This window comes from Primulina eburnea, unplaced genomic scaffold, assembly GCF_022965805.1.
Source record: "Primulina eburnea isolate SZY01 unplaced genomic scaffold, ASM2296580v1 ctg739_ERROPOS11973397, whole genome shotgun sequence".
In the NCBI taxonomy this organism is placed as follows: domain Eukaryota; kingdom Viridiplantae; phylum Streptophyta; class Magnoliopsida; order Lamiales; family Gesneriaceae; genus Primulina; species Primulina eburnea.
Genome location: NW_027331510.1, coordinates 3,750,613 through 3,778,245, shown reverse-complemented (window position 1 = coordinate 3,778,245; position 27,633 = coordinate 3,750,613). Strand labels below are relative to the sequence as shown.

Genomic DNA, 27,633 nt, shown 5'->3' with positions numbered 1-27,633 from the left:
GAGTTGACATCCAGGTCAACCAAAGTCTTTCTATCCCAAATACAGTACACAGAAAAATCAACAAACTGTGCCGCTCGGAATTTACAAGATTTGAAGTGGCATTTGCAAGAAAGGCTTGTGTTTGACGCTATTCATGGCAATTAGAATTTGGATTTTAGATTTTGAATTTGTAGCCTTAAGTGCTATATTCTAGGAACACTCGTTCGGAGTTCTGTGGACAATGAAGATTTGAAGTGACTCATTTTTCCCCAAGCTATACAAACAAATGCGATGAGCGAGGTGCACTTGATTCGTATTCAAAATTATCAGAGTTTGAGTAAAGCTTGGATATACTTTCTAATCAGCTCGGTGCAAATGACAGTTTGTCATATGCAAAAACTAAACTCCTACAATAACAGAAAAACGCACTTTTCCTTATATAAAAGCAGTCTTCCTCCAGGAAATCAATACCCTTCTCTTTGGACTGAAAATTCTTGTACTAAGTCATACAATGCCAAACAAGGCAAGATGCCAAAGGCAAAGGAAACCCAAAAGGCAAAGGAAACGGGATCAGAAGTAAATGTTTCCTCTTAACTTGCAGAATAATAAAAGACGCAGAAACTTCTATCAAGCTACGTAAAGAGAGGGCATATGGCAAAATATTACAAGTATTTACAGAGTTTACATACCATCACAGCTAGCCCAAGTAAGAGAGAAAGAACTTACAAATTTCCATCTAAATATTGTCTCTACGCTTCTTCGGCCGCCAGAACTTCCTCAGACTCTGCTTCAGCTGCTGATATAAGGGAAGCCGATTGAATTTTTCCAGCATACTCCAGGCGCATCAATATCACTCCTCTGGAAAAGAAACGAAGGCAGCAGAAAAGGAGGTGAAAAAAGTCAGAAAATGAGAGCTAAATGATCAACGCCGCCTCCAGCATTCTAAGTGGTCTGAATTATTCTCATCCTAAACCCTGTGACAATACAAAATTGTACTCGATTGTGCAAGGAGAAATCAGGTAAATAAATTCACAGATATTTCAGTGACATCATCTTCATATTACTAAAACAGTGTGCCCGGGTTCTATTATTCAGGAAAAGAAGGCATGGGTGGAGCGCTCTCAGATTTCTCTAACCATTGTACAAAGGAACAAGAGTCAGGAATTTGGTTTATGCGGTTATTTGGTGAGAACATTTCATTTTTCAATCTAGAATGCAGATTTTGAACTTTCATCTCAAAGTAGAGTGATGTAATTTTTATACGTGCACTTTAAAAAAGGCTGCATTTATATTCACGAGACCTAGATCATGTCCATTTTGATTTTAACCAGGTTGGGTTTTTACAAGAGCATTTCAAATGAGCAGGGATCAATTCTAACATGTAGCTTGGCGTGTCCGGCGGCTCTGGCCGGTCCCCTTCACATCATCAAGAGAAGACAGCACGATGATACTAAATTACATTTACTAGCTAATGGACAACTTGTTTGGTTATTGGTACCCAACAAGACGAGCTATAGAATCTGGCTTCAACCTACTCAAACATACAGAAGTAAACATGCATCAATTCAAAAACAGACAAAAAAACATAATCATTTTCACATGAGAATCACTACAGTTCGGTTAAGAGGTGTCCTCCTAAACAATAGAAAATTAGGAAAAAGAACTCGTAATACCTTGCATATCGAGACTGAATGGAGACATCCCTAACCTTGATTCTGTTCACAATTCCACTGTGGCTGACCAGCACAACTTGTTCATCACTTTCTCCATCTTCTGCTCAGGATTCATTCATGTTACTTACATATTCTATTATTGACTAGAATAATATACCGAGTTGAAGAACACATTACCTCCTACAGAGAACCCAACTACAAAAACAGCAGCCAGACGATCTTCAGATGAAAACTGGGCCATTACAGCACACAGTGAGCGTGTTGCACATAATTTAACTAATCTTTATAGTATGGACAGTGTACTATTGTTGCTTAAGTTAATTGTTCTCTCCCCCAAAAGAGGAAACGAGTCCAATAATTTTCTTTATTTATCAACCGATGAGAAGGAGACCCACCTTGTAACCCTTCAGACCAACTCTATTCAATGGTGACATCCGAAAGCTACTAAGAGGAACTCTCTTGCCAAAGCCACTTTCAGAAATGAACAGCAGCCACGGACCACTTAAGCTCCTCACACTGACCAAACAAAAATAAACAGATGGAAAATTTCAATTAGCAAAATAAAAGATTGTAAATCTTCAATTATTATAGATAAAAAGCATGAAGCAACAAGTGAAAGTATAATCTCATACTAAAGACAAACAGAAACAATATCATTAGGTCTACAGCAAGTTAAAATATGGATGAGAATTTATGGAATGGAAGCATTGAACCTTGGGCATTAACCACTATCAGAAAAAATCCAATGACACTTCAATGATGCTTAATGAAAGCTTTAGTTTATCAATCACATTCTCCAAGTGGAAAAGGTACACATGAATCAACAGAACCATGTCACCAATTTAACTGTCAATCTACTGTAATAAACCAATGATTATATGAGTGTTCTGTATTGGAAGTTTATTAAAAATAGTTCGATTTTGTTCCCTTGAGTATAAAATCAACCCTAGAATAGCATTAGGATAATGTACAAAGAAATGTTCGAATGCATACAAAACAAGTAATATTGAGCACATAGATGGATATAGTGTACCAGAGCAGCTGCACTTCATGTTATTACTATATAAATCATACATGATAAAAAAAATGAATAGCGCTAAATATAATAATACATGCTTTTAACAAAGTTGTCATTTGAGAAATTACTGTGTCCGCTGCATTTCCCAGTTTTCCAACTTTTTGCTCAGAGATGCTGCAATCAGGTCCATGCTTGCCATTTTATCCCCTTGTTTGAGTCGCATGGCAACTGAACCTCTCGTGTTCCTTCCAAGCGCTCTAACCTAAAAAAACAAACCATGTCAACATTGGAAACAGATTAAGACAGATCGAATAATTTAATGTAAGGCTGGACACATAATCAGCTGTCACAAATGATATTAAATCATATAACTAGAGCTAACAAGTTGTATTGCCTGCAAAAACAGGAATGTGTTTACAACTCCAGTTCCAATAAGTATACCCATATGGCATCAGGCCAATAGTTTAGATAAGTATTATTATAAACTTACATTCTCACAAGCACTCAAAATCACCATTCCATTCTGAGAGGCCATGGCTACAAAATCATTATTTGTACAACGCCGCACCCATTTCAATTCATCACCAGGAACCTGAAATTTCCAAGTTAGGTCTCAGATCTAAAAATATATATAAAAAAATCAAACAACAAGGACATGGGCAAACCAGTTGAATTGCTATGATTCCAGTTGATCTTATCGATGAGAAGTAATTCAAAGAAACTTTCTTGATGTATCCATTCACGGTTAGCATCATAAGGTACTGATCTCCATCAAATTCACTCACAGGAACGATGGAAGTTATTCTCTCGCCGTCAGACAAGGACAAGATCTGGATTCAGAGCAAAATATTAACCACAAAAAATATAGTACGAGAACTTAAAAAGACAAACTAAAAGATCAAGTAGAGCAAGACAATACCTGGACTAGTGGTGTGCCAGCACCAGCTCTGTTGCATTCAGGAATTCTATAGGCACGAGCTGAGTAAACTGTTCCTTTATCACTGTGGAAATTTTAAGCATGGGCTAAGTAATGTAAGACTTTTTTTTTTTTTTGATAAGAAACGTTTATTTATTGCAATAGATTAAATTTTTACAACAGAAGTGGATAAGCAATCCACAAACAAAGAGAGATTACTACAGCCCTAATGTTAAAACCAAATAAACTTCCAATCCCTATTTAGGTCAGAAATTCGCAAATGTCGATACTTCTTCAAGTTGATCGTCCAAGTCGCAACTCTGAACCTGATTTTGTCCCATAAATCTCCCTCCGAGTCGTGTTTGTCGTTGAAAATCCTGTTATTTCGTTCCAACCACACTGACCAGAAAACGCAGTGAATGACTAGATACCAGAAATCCATAAAATCTTTCCCTTTGATGAATGATTGATCCATTAACAGCATGTCTATCGATCTGCATGGGAAACACCATTGGAATTCCAAATGCTTCATGACCCTGTTCCATATTCCTCTCGTGAAATCACAATGAAGTAGTAAATGGTCCTGAGTCTCCAAATTGTTCTTGCATAAGCAGCACCATTGTGGACATATAATCATGCACGGACTTCTTCTCTGTAATTCATCGTTAGTCAGTAACTTCCCCAACGCCACAATCCAAGAAAACACTTTCACCTTTTGTGGTATCGGTACTCGCCAAACGGTGTTGTGATGTTTGAAAATTGGGAAAGTTTGAGAAGGAAAGAACGACGAATAAAAAGATGACACTGAAAAGACACCGGAAGGATCCCCCAACCACACACGAGCATCCGTGGCCTCACACGACAAAGTAACAGAATCCAAGACCCCTAGAAGCCTACTACACTCTTGCAACTCACAATCATTAAAATCTCTTCTAAACTTAATGTCCCAATTTAAGCTAGACTGACCCTCACTAGTATTATTCGAGTAGAAATGATTAATCGGTTTGTTAGTACTAGAGGACAGACGGTAAAGACGTGGAAAACACTCTAATAATGGCAACTCACCTACCCAACGATCCTCCCAAAATCTAAGGATGTTCCCCCCCTTAAGCACAGTGCCAATGAGATAATGACAAGTCGTCTGAGTGCTAGAAATGAACTTCCAAGGGCTTCTCAAGGTTGTTGTTCTTGCCGACCTAACATCCCACCCATTATCCTCAAACCCATAAATGCTTCCCAAAACTTTTTTCCATAAAGAATCTTTTTCTACCGCACACCTCTACCACCATTTCCCTAGCAAAGCTCTGTTTCTTAATCGAATGTTTCCCAACCCAAGACCCCCCTGATCTTTTGGCTTGCAGACTTGATCCCAACCAACAACATGGCAATGCAACTCTCCATCTCCTCCATCCCAAAGAAAGTCCCGCATCATTTTTTCCATGATCTTGGCCACCCTAACTGGAACCTTGAAAAGGGACATGTAATATGTTGGCAGTGCGCTTAGAACCGATTTTATCAAAATCAATCTTCCCCCTCTCGACAGAAAAGACTTCTTCCAACTTGCCAATTTCCTCGAAAATTTAGCCATCACAGGTGCCCAAAATTCCAGTGTGTTAGGATTCCCACCCAAAGGTGCTCCCAAGTAAGTAATCGGCCAAACTTCCTTCTTGCATCCAATATGCGTGGCCAGAATGTCCAATTCATCATCCGAGTAATTTAATCCTAGGACAACACTTTTGTCGAAATTTACTTTCATACCCGATCTGCTGCAAAACAGTGCTAAAAGCTCGACCACCTTCATCATATGATCCTTGGATTGTGTAAGAAACAATGTGTCATCCGCGAATTGAATATGCGAAATCTCTATGTTATCTTTCCCAACCGCAAGTCCTCGCACCAAATCTGCCGACCTCGCCTTCTCCACCAGCCTTCCCAGCCCATCTATCACAATATTGAAGAGGAATGGGGATAGAGGATCTCCTTGTCGGAGCCCTCTTTCCCCTCTGAACTTGCCCCTCGGCTTGCCATTGATTAGAACGGAGAATGAAACACTTGACACGCAGCCCCTTATCCACCTCCTCCATCTTTCTCCAAATCCCTTTTTTCGAAGCACAAATTCTAAAAATATCCAGTCAACATTATCATAGGCTTTTTCGAAGTCGACTTTGAACAACCATCCCTTTTTCTTTTTCCTTCTATGCTCCTCTACAACCTCATTGGCAACGATACAACAATCAATTATCTGTCTCCCTTTAATGAACGCACACTGATTTTCCGATATAGTTTTTGTCATGACTGATTTTAGTCGCGTGGTGAGAACCTTTGCCAATATTTTGTACAAACTTGTAATCAAGCTGATAGGCCTAAAATCTTTGATCTTCATAGCATCTTTCTTTTTCGGTATAAGGCAAATGTAAGTTTCGTTTGTAATTGCATTTACAACTCCTCCCTCAAAGAACTCAGCGAATACCTTTAAGAGATCAGCCTTAATTATTTCCCAATTCTTTTGGTAGAATGTGATTGTGTAACCATCCGGCCCCGGTGCTTTTGATCCATCACATTCCATCACCGCTCGATGTATTTCCTCCTCTGAAAAAGGCAATTCCAGCCGGTCTGAGTCAACAGTCTCTATTTCAGCCCAATCCAAACCATCAAGGCCCAATCCATCTCCTTCTGATTTTTTGTATAAGTTTTTGTAATAACCCACAATATTTTCCTCAATTTCTTGTTCTTCGACACATAGTGACCCGTCCTCCAATTCGATCCTGTCTATCATTGCTCTATTCCTGCGGTTGTTCAAAAGAGAGTGGAAGAATTTTGAATTCTGATCCCCATCTTTTAGCCACTTCAGTTTTGCTTTTTGGGTGTCTATTTGTTGTTTTCGAATCACCTGTTCTTGCAATTCACAGCGTGCATCCCTTCTCTGCTCTTGTAACGTTTGGGACCAATCTCCCCTCGCCTCTCTGTCGTCCAACAGCTGTATAATACTTTCCCGCTCTTGAATTTTTAGATTTACATCGCCAAAAACCTCGATGTTCCATTGTTTAATCTCAGTTTTGATCCTTCTTAGCTTTTGCATGAACTTGTATCCCTCCCACCCATTATGGTTGCTTGTATTCCACCAAAGTTTGACCGAGTCTTTGAATTTTGGATGTAGCAGCCACGCATTTTCGAATCTGAACGGTGTAGGTCCCCACCGTAACTTTGTAGTATCCATCAAGATTGGATAATGATCCGAAGTGATTCTTGGCAAGACCGTTTGTCTGAAATTTGGGAATAGATCTTTCCATCCCCCTGTGAAAAGAAACCTATCGAGCCTGCAGCAAATTGGCTCTGCCCTGAAGTTCGACCAAGTATACCGTGCGTTCAACAAAGGAGGGTCATATAAATCTAAATCCCGAATCAATCTGTCAAAACAGTCCATACTCGGGGTTGTGGACCTGCTGTTCCTTTTTTCGGTAATGTTCCTTACCACATTAAAGTCTCCCCCAGCACACCACCTATCCCCGCAAATGGTATTCAAACCCGCAAGTTCATCTCAAAACAACTCTCTCTGCCTTGGTTTGCAAGGGCCATAAACCGCTGTGAACCACCAACTGATTTCATTCTCCATCTCGATCTGAATAGAAACCGTAAAGTCCCCAATCAAATTATCTCTTACAAAGACAACTCTAGGATCCCACATGACCGTAATTCCTCCCGCTGTACCAATTGCCGGTAAACTCACCCATTCCACAAATCTTGATTTCCATAATGTGGCAACAAACCGACGATCCACCATTTCTTTTTTAGTTTCTAATACCACCACAATGTCCGGTTTGTCTTTCCGAATAACCCTACGTACAATTTCTCTCCTTCTAGATGATCCTCCCCCCCTAATATTCCATGATAGAATCTTCATAAAAACTGGTGTGTCCCTCCGGAACTCGATCCTTTTTCATACTTGATATTCCTTTGAGACCCTGTCGAAGCATCTAGCCCTGAAGACGACTTGTCAATCACTCCTGGTTGTACCCCCCCTACTAACCCACTAGACAACCCCAAAGCATTGAAGGAAGAAGGAAAAATGGCGTGTAGTGAAAAGGAATGATTAAGAGTCGATGGATTGAGACATGACAGTACCTTACCCACAATTGGCTTAGTGTTTTCAAGGAAGGATGGCTCGTTGTTGATATCTTTTTTTCCTTGCGAGAACAGCAACTCAATGTCTAAATCTTCAGTGTCGATGTACTCCCTTGTTTCAGAATACAATGATGCGAAGCTGCCAGAATCTGAGGATTCAGATCCGTCGTTCATGAGATCTTCTTGTGAGTCGTCACAGTTAAAGTCTTCTTTGTCATCATAACAAGTTCCTCGTAGCTCGCTAATCACCTCTTCATTGATTTCGACGGCCTTTGATCTGTCCTTGGGATCGCGGACACTCTCGTCCTCCTCAGTTGGTATGATAGTTCTTCTACAATATGTACGTGCATAAGGTGACACCAAAGTTCCAGGTACTAATCCAAGCTGCTGCGCATTCCTTTCCGAGTGGATTTTGGTTGAGGCAGATTGAATCGGAGATCGTCTGAACTCCTCAATTTCTTTTGGTTTAATTCTTTGTAAGATTTTCTCCACCTTCCTATCCAACTTTTGTGTTGCCGGAGATCCTTGTTTTGAGTTTAATTCTTCTGAAACAGCATGTGGTAAAGCCCTCTGTTCTCCTTTCTCAAATTCTTCGTTGCAGCATGTAGCCTCCCCATTTGTTACCCCATTCCTATGAAGATTGGAATTGCCCCACCCTGCCGCTGTCCGCTTGCCATTGATTACTACCTGTGCGTACGTCTGTTTCTCGAAAGTCTCGTACGCCTTCAAGTCAAAAGATACGACTGAAAGTATCAGCTCTGCACTTGCCCCATTCAAATTGATTGAAGCTCTATTGGGTATGAATCCATCTTTTGTTCCTTTGACCTTGATTTTTGCAGATTCTAAATCTCTGAAAGATAATGTGTCATCACTAATTTCCAATAATCCCCCGCATCGTTCCCCAATGGCTTCAAAATTCTGTCGGGTCCACAAATTCCAAGGTAGATTAGATATCTTAATCCAGCTAAGACAACACTTGTAAACCATATCCGATGAGTTAATATCTGGCCTCCAACCCTCAAAATCTAGAGCCACTCCATTATCAAAGAATCCTCTTCTCAGCTGCAAGTAATAGGAGAATTCCTTCGGATGTGAAGTCCACCATACTGCTTTGTTGTCTCTAAACGGAAATAATTTGACCCTTGTCTTTACATCCTTACTTAAAACCGATTCAACTAACTCCCAGGATACATTAATTCTTCCTCTAGTAACAATGAGGGCTTCGTTCCAATTCCTTTCAGTTCTAGTCCTGCCCAATTCTTCTGTGTTTGGATACGTCTTTTGGCGGTATTCTTTGACACTAGCCTTTGCTGCCTGAAGTTGTCGCTTATCTCTATTTGAATCTTGTCCATAAACAGCTTTATCTTGTTCCGATCTGTGAGCATTCCTCGTAAGTAGTTGTTTGAATAATAGCAAGATCCTTGTCCATCCATAAGAGTTGAATCCACTCGGTACAATTATTCTCTTTTTCCTGCCTTGCACGTCGAATCTTGAGACCTCTAAGAATCGGCCCCGTCTATTGACAAAACGCTGTACGATGATGATCGCATTTCTGCCTCTAAACCGATAAAAATCCGACATTGACTGAGGACTATGAACAAAGCTCCTGAGTATTGAAGAGAACCATTTGGCTTCTTGTCGATCCATGTCCAGAAAGTAACTAGCATTCCTTGTTCTTTCAGACCACCGAATGGCCGAGCCTCCGTTAACCATCCTGAGTGAGAACGCTTTGAATTCTATCTTAATCATTCCATCTTGGTGAAAAGTCGAGATCCGTCCATACATTTTAGAACGACCAGCGGCTGAGCTTGAAGGGTGCGAAGGTGCGATTAATAACGGAAATGGCGAAAGGATGGAATAGTTATCTTAGACAGAACGACTGGGAGGATGAAGATCGGAATTTGAATGTCGAGCAAGTGACGGGAAGAACGAACGTTAAAACGAGGAGACCTGGCAATACAAATTAGAAAAAAGACGGGATAAGACGGAATGCCGCCGTCAGCCGTGACCGGCGACGGCGCCGGAGGCGACTGTGGAGCAGACGACGCGACTCAGGTAAAGAAGAAGCAATAGACCGAAGGAAGGAGACGGGAACTGAAAGTGAGAGGTAAGGAGGGAGAAAGCATTTTCAAAAAATTCTCTCTCTAGGGTGAGAACTTGTTCTAAGTAATGTAAGACTTATCATAACACAAGCAAGTTACACCTCTGAAATAAAAATAAAACTCACAGATGGACAAATACATAAACTGACACTGATGTTATAGTCAAAGCACAGTGAAAGCTGAAGATTAGAACAGATAAGGTAGTGGCAGTGTTTATCAATAAAAAACAAATCACAAGAGATAAAGTTGTCTTTTTTTATATATGATAACAGAGAATTATGAAGAATACTCTATAATCCACGTTTGCCTAACAGAAAACAACAAATATATAGCCCTGGCCGCGGGGTTTTTTCCCAATCAAACTTTATGGCTTCCACAATCTAAATTGTAAAGTGTTAAATCTACGTACCAGACCTGCAATCAAGGGATTAGGGATCTCATTTTCTAAAATTATAAATTCTACACATTTTCCTTTTTTCCAGATAAGGTTGAACATTTCAGCTTTAAGTTATCATCATTTTGTGGATGAACCAAGCAACGAAGATTATTCATTTTCTTCAATCTTCTTTCACATCATATAAGGTTCACTTCTGTCGATATTGATTTTGATCACTTTACGACAGAATTAAGATTGAAAGGGAGCCATAACTAACTCTTATTATATCATTAATAAAATATTGTTTCTTATAAAAAAATAGTAGCCGGAGAATATCGTGTAGATAACCTAGCTAAGATCAATCTTCCACGCGTATACCAGTTTGAAAGGGTATGCAAAAGAAAAATATGAAACGTTTTATCCTCCTAAGTCTACATGGTTGTACTTGCAGACCATTAAATCTTGATAGGCTAAAACTGCATATAGATTGTGCTGCTATTTCAGAGTTGTCATCCTTTACATTTGCATCTATGTAATCCGAGATTGTGGTAAAGAAACTCTACAGTTTCCAAATTGATTCCAGATTTTAAAAAATAATGCTGAATTTCCTTCATGAAACAAGTTCTAGATGGTGAATTTCCAACACAAACACAAAACAAGTTTCAGAGGTTAAAATCTGATATTAAGCCAGTAAAGTTTAACAGGAAGAAAATAATAAACAAATTTCTACTCATAAAAACAAAACTAATAGAGAGAAACTAGATGCAAATACCTGAAGTACAAAACGTGATCATGGGTATGACAAACAATGAAATCGGACATTGTGTCATTTACTCTCAGTTTTCCGACTGATTTACCAATAGTCCCACGGTTTTGGAGATTAAAAGTATCAGGCCTCATTCTTTTTAGATAGCCTTTCTCGCTGAGTGCCTGTAAGTGGAACCAGGAACCTTTTGAAGCACAGACAAAATGAACATTTTGTATTTTGAAAAAAAACAAAGCAGGCGAAGTACCAATAGCATTTCTTCATTTGGGATGACATCAATATCTTCAACTTGGCCACTGTAACTGTCCTCCAGCATTGATCGCCTTGGAGTAGAAAATTTATTCTTTATTTCAACCGCTTCTTCTTCTATCAACTATGCATGAAACACGAATAACTTGATAAAATGGAAAATTCACTGACTTTAAAGTTGACGACAAGAATGACACAAATGTCAGCACTTTAAAAAATGCATGCATGGATTAAACAATTAAGACAACTACAATAAAATGAAGACACAGAAAAAAGCATAATCTTTAGCATCCCGAGGAAAGCAGTTTCACTGGCCCTTTATCAGGTCAAATTAAAAACAAATATCATCAAGAAGATGGATAACAATTGTTAAGCAGTGAACTTCCACACTCCAACACACAATAAGCTGGATGCAACATTAAAAAGAAAAAGGACGGAAAATATAACCGTAAGAACCTAACCCTATCATAATAGCTTTTAATTACAATATGAGGACTAGTAATCAACTCAGGACAAAATACCAGATAAGACCCTAACCCTGTCAATAATACACAAAGCTCAATCTCACAATAAATCTGAGATTGAGACATTTTGAAAGTCTACGTTAGATTCAATCCAAGTAAATATTTTGATCTTGACATTTTCCTTGCACTCTTCTCTCGTAGCTTCAACGTTGTCAAAAATTCTTCTATTTCTCTCAGTTCACACAGACCAACATTCATGAACCACCACTTTCCAAAAAATTTGCCTCTTGCTAAGAAATTGTCCAAGATCTGTATCGAACAAATCTTGCATTGATTTCAGCACCACCCAAACCAATCTCAGTTCTTCTAAAGGTCTCGCCCATGACCCACTCGTGAGTGTACAATGAATCAACCAACATAAGCATGACCATGAAATTGGAACTTGCAAGGATACAATTTCACTTGAATAAAAGAAACAAGAAACTCTATGAGAAAACAACCTTAAGTATTTGTCTTTTACTTGAGAGAAGTTCGTGTAGCCTGGTGATTTGTTTAGTCAAAGACTCCCCCTCGTCAACAAACTTATTTTTCTGCAGAAACCATAAAGTAGTCAATATTAGAAAAATACCATACAAACACAAGGAAAATAAAGGAATCACAAGATACTGAAGCACCTCAAGAAATGTAAGCCTTCGAAGGCTTATATCTAAAATTGCTTCTGCTTGCTCGTCAGTCAAGCTGAACACTGCAACAAAATAAACTTTTTGTTATGCAACAGATATTTCAACCATAACAAATTTTCTAACATCCAGTAGAATTAAATAGTCCTTCATATGTTATCCAATCAGTTTAAAACTTTAAATACATAAACACGTACAAAGAGCAAAGGAAATTATGAAAATACAGAAAACATGAACCATGCAATCCAAAACCCAAACCGACCACTTTGAACATTCTTCCCAAGTTTATTTTCAGGCAGCCAATAGCTAGCTTGTGCCAGACTCAGACCTTCTTAGTGATAAGAAGCTGATATGGTGCTTTAACGCATCTAGCTGACCCCAAGTCAAAATATGTTTCAGTAATTACGCAAAAGTTTTTTCCAAGTTTACAAGTTAGAAGAGAACAATTTTCTTTATTTTTTGGCTTTTTTTTTGGAAAAATACATTGATGACATGGCCAGGTTAGGTATAGACAGTTATGGCCGTTCACCAGATTGGCAAAAAAGAACAAGGGTAATAAGGTTTGTCTCCCAAAAGTTAAAAACAAATTATGTCAATTCAAATACATCTGGTCCAAGTCATCGATGCCAATTCTATCCAACCAGGTAATAATATAAATATAACCAGATAAAATGTCATTGCTAGAGCACAGCAAGCTACGTTCCCTGAATCCCCCCCGATGGCCAAAAAATTAGTAGTTGGATGCCTTTCCCATAAATATGCACCAGCTGAACTGTACCAAAATTAATGAGGTTTTGGACATCAAACAAATTATTTGATCGTATAAGAAGCAAATAAGTCAACAAGTCCGCTTCCGACCATGGAGGTTTAAAGTTTCTATCCTTGAAAAACTGAATTGGCCCCTATAGCATTACAATTTTGACATACTTCACAACTCACAAGTCATGCTTCTTCAACCACATACTCCCAATGCAGAAGAGATTTGAGAAATCCAGTTTTAAAAAATTCATATGTGAATTTTCACATGCTCCCTGTCCATAGTTCGACCCAACTACAAAAAGTCAACTCCTCACAGCTCAATCCACAAGAATATTTTACATATAATTGTATCTCCAAAAAGTGGAGCCCACTCTTATGCAACCTATTTCTATCAAGTAATATGCGAGGAAAGAGAACTTTGCACGGATCCTATTAGTTCAGCTGGCTGTCTAGGACAAGGAAGAGGTATCTCCTAACAATAGAGTCCCTCAGATTATTCTTTAAGCCCCACAGATGAAGTGAAACAAAAGATTAACCAACAAAAACAACTTCTATTTGGGATCTCCGATCCTTTTCCAACCAAAGGCATGCCTCCTCTTGACTGTGCTAACTATCAGAAAATAATTTACTCATACTTTTGTCCTTCATTCTTTCTTATAGCAAGAAAACTTTTTCTGCTACCATCGATAGAGGCTTCAACAAGCAGATTTCCAGGTCCACATCTTTCCAACATCGCTGAGATTTCCAGGCACTTTAATACTTATAAAAATACAATTTTACCTTCAAAATTTGAGTCGTCATAAACAAACAAAACACATGCGAAATGTCTTCCAAATAATATTAAAAATGAAGTGGGCATCTAGCACCAAGGTATTAAAAATGACTCAGCGCTCGTAAAATCATTCTATCAACGAAAAAGTTGAAACATATAGAATTATTCTTGGAACACAAAGAACCTACAAAATAATATTTTTTTACAAAGCAACAAGTTAAGACTAAAGCGGCTTGCCTTTTTGTAAATTATCAGATGCTAATACGTGGGTTGGTGCACTTCTGATTATGTCAATGACTTTGTCCAGATTATCAAGTCCTGTAATGATACCCTTTGTTCACATACCAAACAGAAACGCATATCAGCAACAAAAATGACAGGTCCTGTTATGATACCCTTTGTTCAAACACCAAACAGAAATGACAAGAGAATTGTGTGGTAATGATAAATATCAGAAGACAATTGACCTTTTTCTTTCATTACTAAAGAATCAGGTGGCAACATAAATCTCTCAAGACATGATAAATCAAGGAGTCATTAGCTTAATCATGCTCACTTTTGCACAATTCATAAAATGGATCTGGTTGTTACTTAGTAATATAATTGAACTCTGAATTTGTAAGCTCATACCTCAACAATATGATAACGATCCTGAGCTTGTGAGAGTTTAAATTTAGCACGCCTTTCAACCACAGAACATCTAAAATCCAAAAATGCCTGTAAGAATAAAAACATTTATACAAAAATATTTTCAGACACATCAACAGATCCACTTTAAGGGAGGAAGAGAGAGAATATGTGTATGTGGGAAACGGCATTGTGTGCCAAGTATAAGACATAACACAAATTCAGAACCATCGGAGCTCAAGATTATGAATAGCAATTGATAGGAACACATGAACTGACACTCGAATCCACACATCTGAATTCCTAAACTTTTGTGCTACATAAGCATTTCAGTGCTTCTTTTCAAGCAATAAAGGACAAAACACTTAAACCATGGAAAGGAAAAAATGTGATCAAATGCACAAAGATATCAATGGCAACAAGTCAAAGAAATAAATATACATGCAGAGGACAGTCGGAATCTGTTCATACCTAGAAAAGTTCCTTCTTGTGCAAAGCTTCCAAATAATAGTTTTTGAATTATTCTAAAATACACTCCTGTACTTTTATTGATGTAAACATTAAGGGTGGTTTCAATCCATAGTTCTCATTCATATCATACCCCATCTTTGAGTCAAATACAGAATAGGCCCCAAAGGCCAAGATGCTCCATAGTTTTGAACAATTCCGATTTCCACAGGTAAAAAACTGTACAATAGTGAAAGGCACATTAAAGTGCATTCCTTTGTCAGCAATCGTATAAATCCTATATCTAAAGATACTTTACCTTAGTAAACTGCTATACGTAAAATCCACCATTTTCTCAATAAATTGACACACAAAATCTTGATCCTTGTCTGATTATTTATACGTTATTTATAGCTTAATATTGATGAGCGGTAAAAAATGATCATACATAAAAAATTTCAATCAATCAAAGTCCTTAAATTTCTGATGATAGCAAGTAAGCTGCACTTTTTGAATTCACCATCCAAGATACCGAATCAATATGTTTTTAATATATAGGGTTCACGATAAGAACTCAGTTTTTCGAGATCAGTCAATAACTAAATTAATACAGAAAAATAAACGAACACCTGATTCAAAATATCGACTGAATGCTGATAAACATCCACAACCGTATCAGAGTACATAGAAATGAGTGTTTGTAACCTGAAGTATTTCCTTTAAACCCATCTGTTTTGGTTGACCATTGAGAATTCTGAGATGAAGAAATCGCCAAGGATAAATACAAAATAAACACATTTTACATTAAGTGGTAGATGGGCTATCTAATATAATAGGAGTAATGCATCATAAAGGAGGAAAAATCTAAGTGTACCATTTTGCATTCCAACAATAGACATTTGAAGAAAAATAGAAAATGAATGGGAAAAATATTAAAAAATGACAAAAAATAACATCAATAGGCATATTCCCAGCGGGATTTCAACAAATAAAGCAAGAATGTCATCACCATTGCGGGAATGACTCGATGTCTTTCTGAAAAATATCTAGCTCTAACAAGAGATTGGAAGACGCTATCAGTAACATGTAATTGCCTTGACAACATCCCTTTTTAAAAGGAAAACTTCGTGCAGTTTCTGTTCTAAAATGAAGGTTTCTTTGCCTCAACCTATTTTTCTGCTTAAAAAGTAAAAAGAAAGGAAAAATATTCATCCAATTTTTTCTTAAATTCATCAAATCAAATCATTCCCACCTTACATTCTAACATTTTGTCATACAACTTGATTTACCAATTGCCTCTCCGCTTTTTTTAAATAAGAAACGATAATATATTAGAAGATTAAAATTTAATAGTTACAAAAAACGGACAAGAGATCCGCAAGGAGAAAAGAGAAGGTAAAATCACTAATCATATCAACAGCGAATATAACTTTATTCCCTAACTAAATCTGAAATCTAGAAATTTTTAATCTCTGAATGTTTTCGAATCCAGTCAGATGTCCAAAACTTAATCTTTTCCCTAACATTCTTTACTTGACTATTTTATATTGTCGAAAATCCTTCTATTTTGCTTCATCCAGATTGACCAACAAATATAATGAACTGTCATTGCATCTCCACTTTATCATTTCACATATCAAATCAACGATTCTAAGTATAATCGAGATATATAAAAAAATCATCTTCACTATTTTGTTTTTCAAATGAAAAGTATTAAAGTAACAAACACCTAAAATATATACCTATAAAACTTCATATCTCCATTCATCGATCAATAATACTATAAAAATGCCATCATGGCCTCGTGGACAATATGAAGTATCACATTGTGTTCTCTCCATCTGGATTCAATTTCCTATAACTCTGAACATGAAAAGGAATATGTTTATGAAATTTTTTTTTGAGAGGAAACAAAAATTTTATTAAAATTGAGTTTAATGGTTACAAAAGCGGATAAGTCATCCGCAAGCTAAAGAAATTTTACATTATCACACCACCGTTGCTACGACCATACGTATTTCCAATCCCTAATCAAATCTGAGATTGTAAGATGTCTGTATTCCGGCAGAACTACCGTCGAGCTTGCAACTCTGAACTTCAATCTTTCCCAGACTTCTTCAAAAGACCCGAATTTATCTTCAAAAATTCTAGTGTTTCTTTCCAACCATATGGACCAAAATGTGCACTGAACAATCATGTACCAAAATCTGGAGTGTCTTTTCCCTGCTTGCCAACTTGGTTCTAATACGAGCATATCATTTGCCTTCTTCGGAAGAATCCACAGACACCCGATTTCTTGAAACACCTTGTTCCAAATGTTATGTGAGAATGAGCAATGTAGTAATAAATGATCTTGACTTTCCTCGGTTTTTCGGCATAGACAACACCAATTCGGGCTTAAAGCACAGGACGGCCATCTTCTTTGCACGGAGTCACAAGTTTGTAGTTTTCCCAATGCCACTATCCACGCGAAAACTTGAATCTTTGTAGGAGCAGGCACATCCCAGATATTGCGAAAGAATGGAAAAGACTGGGCAGTTGAATTGTTGAAGAATGAATTGTAAAAAGAGCCAACAGAAAACAAACCCGAGGAATCCCCCAACCACAATCTGAAATCCCCCACTCCCCTGTGCACCCTAACTGACTCTAAGACTCCTAGCAACGCTACGAACTCACGTTCCTCCGTGTCATTGAAATTCCTTCTAAAACTCAAATCCCAACTAGTAGCTAAAGTGCCGTTAGTACTAACAAAAGAAACAAAACAGAGGATTGGTTTGTTAGTAACAGCTGAAATATTGAACAAAGAAGAAAACCGCTCTTTGAAAGAGACTCCCCCCACCCACTCATCCTCATAAAAACGTAAGATATTTCCCCCTCTGAAGACTCCCCTAACCAACAGATGAAAATCCAGGAATGATCGAGAAATGCATTTCCAAGGACTTCTGAACGTCGCTTTCTCCCCCAACCCCAAATCCCATACATTATCTTGAGAACCATAGATACTTCTAATAACCTTTATCCACAAGGTGTCTCTTTCCACCGACCCTCTCCACCACCACTTTCCAAGTAGTGCTTTGTTTCGCAGACAAATATTTCCCAAACCCAAACCTCCCCTATCCTTTGGTTTGCACACTTACTCTCATCCCACTACATGGCAATGTTTATCCCCATCGGCTCCATCCAAAAGAAAAGTCCTCATTATTTTTTCCATCTTAAGTGCCACATGATTCGGAACCGTGAATGGCGACATGAAGTAGGATGGCATGGCACACAAGACTGCCTTGATCAATGTAAGCCTTCCTCCTCTAAAAAGGAAAGATTTTTTCCAGCTTGCCAACTTCTTTGTCATTTTGGATATTACCGGTTCCCAAAATTCCAATGCCCTCGGATTACCTCCCAACGGAATCCCCATATATCTAATCGGCCAACTCCCTTTTTTACATCCAACAGCAACCGCCAACTCCTCAACTTCATCATCCAATCTATTAACTCCCAACAGCTCACTTTTTTCCGAGTTTATCCTTAATCCGGCATGACTACCAAATCTATTGAGAATATCCACGATATCATCAAATGTTCCTTCGACTTTGCAAAAAACAGAGTGTCGTCCGCAAATTGGATATGCGTGATTTGAATGTTTTGTCTCCCAACCTCAAGTCCTACTACCGACTCATCTTCCTTTGCCTTATCAACCATTCTTCCTAGCCCATCAGCCACCAAATTAAATAGAAAAAGAGATAATGGATCTCCCTGTCTAAGTCCTCTTTCCCCTTTGATTTTTCCACGTGGTCTTCCGTTCATGAATATCGAAAAAAAACATTTGAAACGCACCCCTTGATCTACATCCGCCATCTCTCCCCGAAGCCTTTCTTTCTCAAAACATAATCGAGAAATTTCCAATCGACATTATCATAGGCCTTTTCCAAATCAACTTTGAATACCCAACCCTTTTTCTTATTTTTCCTATACACCTCGACCACCTCATTCGCAATTAAACAGCAGTCCAAGATCTGTCTTCCCTTAATAAAGGCGCTTTGACTCTCGGAAATTGTATACGTCAAGACCTTCTTCAATCTGTTAACCAAAACCTTTGCCAAAATTTTGTACAAGCTTGTAATCAAACTAATCGGTCTATAGTCTTTGATCCTGATCACATCTTGTTTCTTCGGGATGAGGCAAATATAGGTTTCGCTGGTAATGCCGTTAACAATGCCATTTGCAAAAAATTCAGCAAGCACTTTCATTACATCCTTTTTGACCGTGTCCCAGTTGTGTTGGAAAAAGGCCTTCGTAAACCCATCTGGTCCCGGCGCTTTGCACCCATCACTCTCAAAAACTGCTCGTTTAACCTCTTCCTCCCCAAATGGCACCTCCAACCCCTCTGCTTGATTTGTCCCTATCTCACTCCAGTCCAATCCTTGAAATACTTCCTCTAACCCATCTAGCTCCCTCTCGACTCCTTCTGATTTCCTAAATAGATTCCTATAGAAATTTAAAATTTCCTCTTCGACTCTCATATCCTCCGTGACTATCGACCCATCCTCCAATTCCACCTTTTCTATCATTGCTTTACTCCTTCGGTTGTTCAATATTGAGTGGAAAAATTTCGAGTTATGGTCCCCTTCCTTAATCCATTTTACTTTTGCTCGTTGACGTTCCATTTGAGCTCTTCGGATTATCAAATTTTCCAGTTTATATTTTAACTCCTTCCTTTCGTCATTAAAAATTTCAGACCACAATCCATTGCCTTCTAGCACATCCAGTTGTTCAATCTTGAAGGTCAACTCCTTCAATCTAATGCCCACATCTCCCCATTCGACTCTATTCCAGTTCTTTACCTCGCCTTTGATCATTTTCAGTTTAGTCATAAATTTGTAACCCTCATAACCACTAGTAGCTGTGTTATTCCACCAATGCTGAACCAAGTCCTTAAATTTTTGATGAGAAAGCCATGCATTTTCGAATCTAAAAGGACTCGGCCCCCATCTCACTTTAGACGTATCAAATGTAATCTGAAGAATGAATAACAATGACATAGTACAAAATAACAGGTCCCAATGACAGTAGGCAAGATCCTTATTTAAGTAATCATCAAGCTTTGAAATGAGGAGAACACAATATCTTTGACCTTTGTGACAAAAACATAAATCACATGAGGTAGGTTGCCAATGTAAACTGACTACAGCTAGCAACTAAAACTCCAATCAGTATCAATTAACTAAGGGAATAGCGCACATGAACATTCAACATCTCTCTTTTTTTGTAAACGCCTAAACAGATACAGATAATTTTGCATTGCTATAAATAATGTATCTAGAGCAAAAAGATATAAAACTACTTTGTCAAATACTTACCCCACCATGTTGCAGCTAAATGTAGATTGAAGAGCTGTGTGACGATAAAGACTATTCAAAACAATGGATGGATCTGATCCCCTCTTAAGCTGGAAATTTGGGTGGCAAAGCAAAAACAATTCAAGGAAGTACAGAGATGAACTCCAAAATCCTCAAATATCAAAATGATTATACAGTAAAACTGAAAATTGAGAACGTAGATACCAATGTCTTCAACAGATAGACAATAAACACAAGTTCATAAACAAAACAAGAACTACCTCAATGACTACGCGCATTCCAGATCGATCACTTTCATCGCGTATGTCACTTATTCCTTCCAAAACCTAACAAAAACTCAAAACTTCAACATAAATTAATAACAATAAGAACAAAAAAGAAACACTTCAGTGATCCAGCCTGAAGTACCAGACAGCAAAGAACCAAAACAACCAGTTTTGACTCCAGTAGTCCTAGCACTGAGTGGGAGAAAGGGCAAAAACTCAAAAGCAAGGAAAGGTGTGTATAAGTATAGTAATATGTTGCTTTGTTTGGAAGGAATTCCCTTTGTTACTTATAACTCAAACTTAGGATACTTTTAATATTTAAATGCATCTCTCTTCGTGAAGGTAAGCATAACACTGGGCCCAACAAAACCCAATCATAAAATACATTCGACCAGCTTACGCTAATGTCCATCCCCAGTTACAAGTAAAGGTTATCAAGAAACCTGGAGTATCACTATTTGTCAGATTCTAAAAGAAAACCAAAGAGCATTAATGGCATAGCATGCTTATATTTCTATATACCACCACCCTGACAAACTAATACAAATATTTCTTAAGTCTGACTGGGAAGAAACATAATGGCGCATATAGGTAAAAAGCTATATAACATTCGAATAGGTGGAATTCAGTTCATGGAAATTGATAAACAGAAGCATCAATGAAAAACAAATAGAAGTATCTACCAGGATACGCCCATATATTTCAAATCTGAAGCCAATAAGGCATTAGCCAAAAGAAAATAATTAACAGCAATCATTAAAGATCCAAGTAAATCAAATATGATGATGACCTACATTAAACTGAAACATCATCAGAGTACAAGCCATTTCCACTGAACACCATCAATGGGATAATTATAATATAACTCATACTACATGCATCTATTTACACACGGATAATTATATATAATCAAGTCTGTACAGTGTACATGTTAAGGAAAGATGAGGCAATCCAATAAGGCTGGAAATAACAAAAGGCAGAACTTAAAATCTTTGGAAAAGAGAACCCATCATAGTAATTACAAACCTTATTCTCCACAAGTTCCGCAATTTTCTCAACAAGAGACGCTTTGTTAGTCTGATACGGAACCTGTTTCAAACATGAAACCAATTCAAGATTGGCAGTGTCATTCGACTGAAATTCCAATTAAAATTGGGAAAAAAATAAACGTATTATATAAGTAATATCAAACTGTCAAAGAAACCTCTTTTATTATAATTGCTGAACGTTTGGTTTTGGAATCAACTAATTCAACTTCAGTCTTCCCTCTGATTACGACGCGGCCTCGTCCAGTTCGGTATGCTTCTAAAATGCTTCAAAAAATAAATAAGATATAAGAAAAAACAAACCATGTAGCAGATCAACAGCCATAAATTAAGGACTAAAAGGAAATGTTGTATTGAGGAATGAATTTAAGCAATGGGTTAATAAAATGCATCTACTCGTCAGATTCACAGTAAACTGAGAACAAAAACCACCGATGTTGTCATCTGCATGAAAAGCAATTTCAACCTCCACTAGAGGTTCCAAATAAACAAGGTATAAGTTTTCATGCAAATGGCGAAGAGAGAAGGGTATAAACAACACTCTTGAAACTAATATCTTGTTTCGCACTCAGTTTCATTGAAGAGAGAAGGGTATAATAACTTACCCTAGATTTCCCATTATTATTCCTCCAGTTGGGAAATCAGGTCCCGGCATGTGCTCTAGCAATTCTTGCAACTGTTATGCCAGTATGCCACAAAAGCATGAGATACAAAAGAAGAGTCAAGACTCAAGACCAATTTTCTAAATAATGTTTAACAGTCAGCTGATAAGATTCATAACCATATAAAGATACTGAAAAAACTGATAGAATAAACAATAGTATGCTATGATAATGCTGTAGAAACCTTGCATCAATGAAACATCTTTATGTATGTGAAACTTGAAGCTGCAGTACTGACTACTGAGCAGTACTGAAACCTTGTTCTTTTCCCTCATTTTCTTTTAGTTCTATGCTGCTATGGAAGGCATAGGATAATGTGACTTACGCACTCCAGTACAAATAAACACTGCATTAACAACTTTAATTTCATAATCAGATTGCCCCTATAGAAAGAAAAGTACTATATAGTTTTTCATTTTCATAAATTTTTGGGGGGGTCGTGGTCAAAGCATACCATGAGAAGATTACACCAGACAGGCCGGTATGATTCAACAATTTTGCAGGGCCAAGATATTAACCTTTTCAGGCTATTAGGAGAAAATCGCCAGACTAGATGTTGATAGTCATTACACAACTCACTAAAAATAACGTAGGAACCAAATAAATGGAATAGGAAGGGCCACAATAGAAGTTCAGAAATTAATTTAAAGTTTCTATTTAAAAAATGAGAAGGAAATCTAAAGATATGGATTTTGACATTAAATGTTACCGTTGCTTCAGGATTATGAATCAAGACAGATAGTGCATCTACAAGCTCCTCGAGATTATGTGGTGGGATATTTGTCGCCATTCCTACCTGAAAGCAAACATACATGAGATGTGATACATTGACGATGAAATAAGAAAACCCAAATTTTTTTTTTTGATAGGAAACATAAAGAAAATGTAAAACTGAGAGCAAATGTAAAACTCAAAATCAGCAATAGTTTGACAGTTATATGAAGTGGACTAGTGGTCCACTGAGAGCAAATGTAAAACTCAAAATCAGCAATACACATAAGTCCAATCCCTTAAAAGATCTAGTGTTGATAAACTCTGAAACTCTTTATTATTTCCAATCCAGTTGACAATCTTGATTTTGATTTTCTCCCAACACTCTTCTGCACTGTCTTCCAAGTCTTCAAAAATTCTTCTATTTCTCTCTAGCCAGATGCCCCAGCATATGCCATGGATCACCACCCTCCAAAAAATTCTCCCTCTTTTTCCAACCCCCTGTCCAAGATCCATATTGAACAAATCTTGGGTTGTCTTCGGTATGACCCAAACAAAGTTCAATTCATCCAAAGCCCTTGACCACAATTCATTAGCAAGCTTACAGTTAGCAAATGATCCTGCGTTTCCAACTCATTACGACACAACACACACCAACTGGTAGAAAGAGCACAGTTAGGCCATCTCTTTTGCATCAACTCTGATGTAGGAACTTTCCAAGAATAGCCGTCCAAGAAAAAATTTGTATCTTTGAAGGAATAGGTGTCTTCCAAATGATATTGTAAAATTCGAAGTTTTGGACACCAATATTCGCGGAGAAGAATGAATGGAAAAACGACTTGACCGTGAATTTCCCAAACGGATCCCCCTCCCACACTCGAAAATCATCAACCCCTTCGACAAGCCTAACCCTTTCTAAAATACCTAACAACGAAGACAACTGAACAACCTCCTCCTCTCGGAGAGGCCGACGAAAATGCAAATACCAGGAGTAATCATTTGACACATTGTCGAAAGCGAAGAAATAAGATATTTGCAAGTTACGAGCTGAACTTATACGAAACAAAGAGGGGAACAAATCCCGTAAAGCTACATCCCCCCACCAAACATCCTCCCAAAACCTGATTTTAGTCCCCCCTCTAACCACTAATCTCAATAGTCGGTGACAAGTCGGGTAAGTTTTAGAGATAAATTTCCACGGACATTTAAACGTCACATTCATCGCCAACCCTGCATCCCAACCATTTTCTTGTAACCCATATTTACTCCTTATTATTCTTTTCCACAACGGTTCGTTTTCAACATTGAACCTCCACCACCATTTTCCCAAAAGCGCTTTGTTCCTCAAGCAAATGTTTCCGATACCCAATCCTCCTCTCTCTTTCGGTAAATAAGAAAACCCAAATTGACCATCCAGAACATTAGAAGTAATAAAAAAGGCAATAAAACATATAAGAGGTTAAAATCATACCGCAATCCCAGAAGCACCATTCAGCAACAAATGGGGTATGCGTGCAGGAAGCAAAGATGGTTCTTTTTGAGAGTTGTCAAAATTTGGAACAAAATCAACCTACATCATATGAAAAATGTTGTTCGAGATTGCAATAACTAAAATGCAATTCAAAAGAAGGCACTGACAGTATCTTGTTCCAGGTCCACCAAAAGCATAGCCTCCGTAAGGGCCTGAGGAAAGAACCATGAAATATGAATGCCCATCAAATACAAAAAAAAAATGCTCAAGGACATCAGTAGCAAAAAAGAAAAAGATTTAATTTCAAAGAGGATCCCACTCAGAATGTATGCGAAAAGGTAAGATGATAAAATTTTTGCGACGAGGCAGTAATCAATGATTGGCAACACTCCTCAAAACCAAGTCTTGCAAGGCATCAGCGCCAAATATAAACAAGAAAATAAACTTATACCACCGCACCTCCAATCTGCACTCAGTATAACGCATTGCAGCAGCAGGATCGGCATCAATTGATCCAAAGTTTCCATGCCCGCGTATTAGTGGGAAACGCAAGGAAAAATCCTAGAAAGTACAGATTATAAACTTCATTGCTGGTATAACTACATAATCACTACAATCTAAATCAATTCAGGAGGGAATTCCCACAGCATTAGAGTCTCAGAACGATAAAAGTAGCATAGTTTATGTTATCGCCGAGTTTTTATAGTTTACTCTTTTGAAACAAAGACATTACCGTAAATGTTTAATTCTTGGATGGTGAGATTATCAGCTATAAATCGATGAAATATCAAGATTCACAGTGACTATGTCCTTTTCGAATTAGGATTTCAACAATTTGTCAAATGCGTTTTCAGATTACTTGATCGGATAAATATGGTACCTGAGCCATTCGGACCAATGAATCATACACGGCATTGTCTCCATGGGGATGGAACTTACCGAGAACCTGCAATTGAATCAAAAACATTAAAAGAACATTCCAGTGTGAAAACTATTATTTGACCATGATTAAAAAAATGAGGCACAGAAAATAATATAGGGCGAAAGCTTCATATAACATGAGAAATGAACTCTTTTCAAATGAAATACAACCTCACCAACAACTCTTGCACACTTCTTGTGAGGTTTCTTCGATGAAAGACCTAATTCATGCATTGCATATCTGTTCAAATAATAATAAGAAACTTCTTAATTCCAATGAAAACTTAAGTTTCGGTATCAAGTTCATAAATTAGTATAGATCAACTCGGTTTTTTACATGCGTAAAACAACAGCTAATAGGCATTATACACAAGAAAATCCAAAATAAGTATCAAATGGCATCACTTTAGCAATTAACAAATGCACAAGCAACACCAATATGTGTCACAGTAATGGTCAGGAAGCTTTGATATTCCAATGATAGAATCATAGAAAGTTAGTTTAAAGATGTTCTGAGTGGTAGTGGGACTCCTAGCAAGCAAGTTCCTTTTCCCTGCTCCAGCAGTTACAGTTGCTGAACTCGATATTCTTCTCTATTCTTACGTAATCACTTCAACAAAAATATTGGGGTATTTGTTCGTTTCTTTTTGTCTTTTTTACACACTTTCCCATGATAGGTCAACTTCCACGATAATCATATTTGCAGCACTTCAAGGAAGTTCTCTATTTACCAAAGCGTCTATAAAATGAGGCATCATGTCTTTAACAATTACTATTCTTTCAAAATTGCATTGGGTTGGAGTTATATTGACATCTAATTACTTCCTTTATTGATACTTGTGATTAGTATTCAAGAATGTGGTGTAAAAAATAAACTAAAAAATTAATTATCCAGCTAAGAAACCAAATTTAGAACTATTTTTGTGCTTCGCAATTCACACTACTAAACTCTGTAAACCACCAAGCTTCAAGCCAACAATGGAAAAATACATACAATAGCATCAGCAAACCATTATTTTTAGTATAATTAGCCAACTGCAGCCTAATCAAATGCTTTATGTCGTTATGAAACCACCAATTTATCACCATCCCAACACCTACAACATAAGTTCGACATCATTGTCGATAATTTCTTCCACATAATCATTATTTTCCGCACAATGCCATAACAAATTGCACATATATCCAGCACCAGTGTGGGAAAAATATATTCCAAACAAGATAAACTTGTAACAACGAAACTTACAATATTCTTCTGTGGACGGGTTTCAAACCATCTCTGACATCAGGCAAAGCCCGACCTAAAAGCACGGACATGGCGTAAGACATGTAAGCTTCCGTGGCCTCCTTGTGAAGCTCAGAAACGACTACTCTACCCTGGCCTCCGCCTCCATTTCCGTCTCTCTGCCTCACAGCCAATACTCCATCATTACCTTCTTCGTCGCGCTCATCCTCCCTCCGCCTCGAAGCGGAAACTTTCACAGCAAATAACCTCCGTCGGTCCTTGGCGACAAGCTGGGTCCTATCCGCCAGGAGGTACCGGGTCGGGCCGGCAAGGAACGCTAGCTGGCGGTGAGAAGCGCGGAGCATACGAAGTCCAGTAGCGAAAGCCATGGGAAAATAGGTTCGGGTATGGATGCAATGCGCATTCATGCCACGAAGAAGATTGAGCAGAGAATGAGGTTTTGTTGTCTGAAGTACTAAAAAAGGTTAAGTAAAACCCTAAAGTTGGGTGTTTGGGTTTTGCAATTTGCAGAGAGGGTTGCCCGCCAAGCCAGAGATTATGTTCAAGCATCTGAGCTGCACGCGCATGTCGTTCAAATTTTTTAATTTTTTTTTACAATTTGCTTTTAACTATCGTGGACTTAAATTATTATCCTATTCTCACTATCCACACAATCACAGCTTTTCAAAAACAAAAAAAAAAAAAAAACAATTACCTTAGGTTGTTTCGAAAAATATATACCAAGAACATTTTTTATGTTTGGTGTTATTTTGAGGAAATGATTATTTAAGGCAGATGTAGAATTATGTTATTTTCTGGGTGGCAGTACTTCAAAATTACTAAATTATTATAAAAACCGCGGTTTTTCCACGCTCGCCTTGGATTGAAATCGAGTCTCCTGACATAAGAAATTTACGTTGCTACATGAGAAGTGCCATGATATTGAATTATTGATCGTGCGTCATAATGTAAAATAGAATACGCTTTCTTGACCAAATTTTGGAATAGTTCCAAGATTTAATCACTT

General features: G+C 37.7%; 1 protein-coding gene across 3 annotated transcripts; it reads right to left on the bottom strand.

Moving 5' to 3' along the window:
- Window positions 1-392: 392 nt before the first annotated feature.
- Window positions 393-27,170, bottom strand: LOC140821730 (DNA gyrase subunit A, chloroplastic/mitochondrial-like). 3 transcript variants are annotated; one of them, XM_073182289.1, is made up of 27 exons: window positions 26,628-27,170; window positions 25,553-25,622; window positions 25,341-25,406; window positions 24,920-25,021; window positions 24,628-24,672; window positions 24,461-24,559; window positions 22,988-23,074; window positions 22,222-22,292; window positions 21,775-21,883; window positions 21,597-21,659; window positions 20,565-20,630; window positions 20,305-20,393; window positions 15,656-15,704; window positions 14,507-14,593; window positions 14,114-14,207; window positions 12,340-12,410; window positions 12,166-12,255; window positions 11,200-11,325; window positions 10,959-11,116; window positions 3,590-3,671; window positions 3,336-3,500; window positions 3,161-3,262; window positions 2,799-2,932; window positions 2,048-2,168; window positions 1,830-1,884; window positions 1,653-1,752; window positions 393-837 (listed from the first exon to the last, which is right to left on the bottom strand). In XM_073182289.1, exons 1-27 carry the CDS (start codon window positions 27,032-27,034, stop codon window positions 729-731), a joined length of 2,817 nt encoding a protein of 938 aa, XP_073038390.1. In that variant the 5' UTR covers window positions 27,035-27,170; the 3' UTR covers window positions 393-728. The 3 variants fall into 3 exon arrangements, with proteins under 3 accessions (XP_073038390.1, XP_073038392.1, XP_073038391.1); XM_073182291.1 differs by lacking the exon at window positions 25,553-25,622 and having other exon boundaries at window positions 26,628-26,756; XM_073182290.1 differs by lacking the exon at window positions 26,628-27,170 and having other exon boundaries at window positions 25,558-25,622.
- Between the last annotated feature and the right edge of the window lie 463 nt (window positions 27,171-27,633).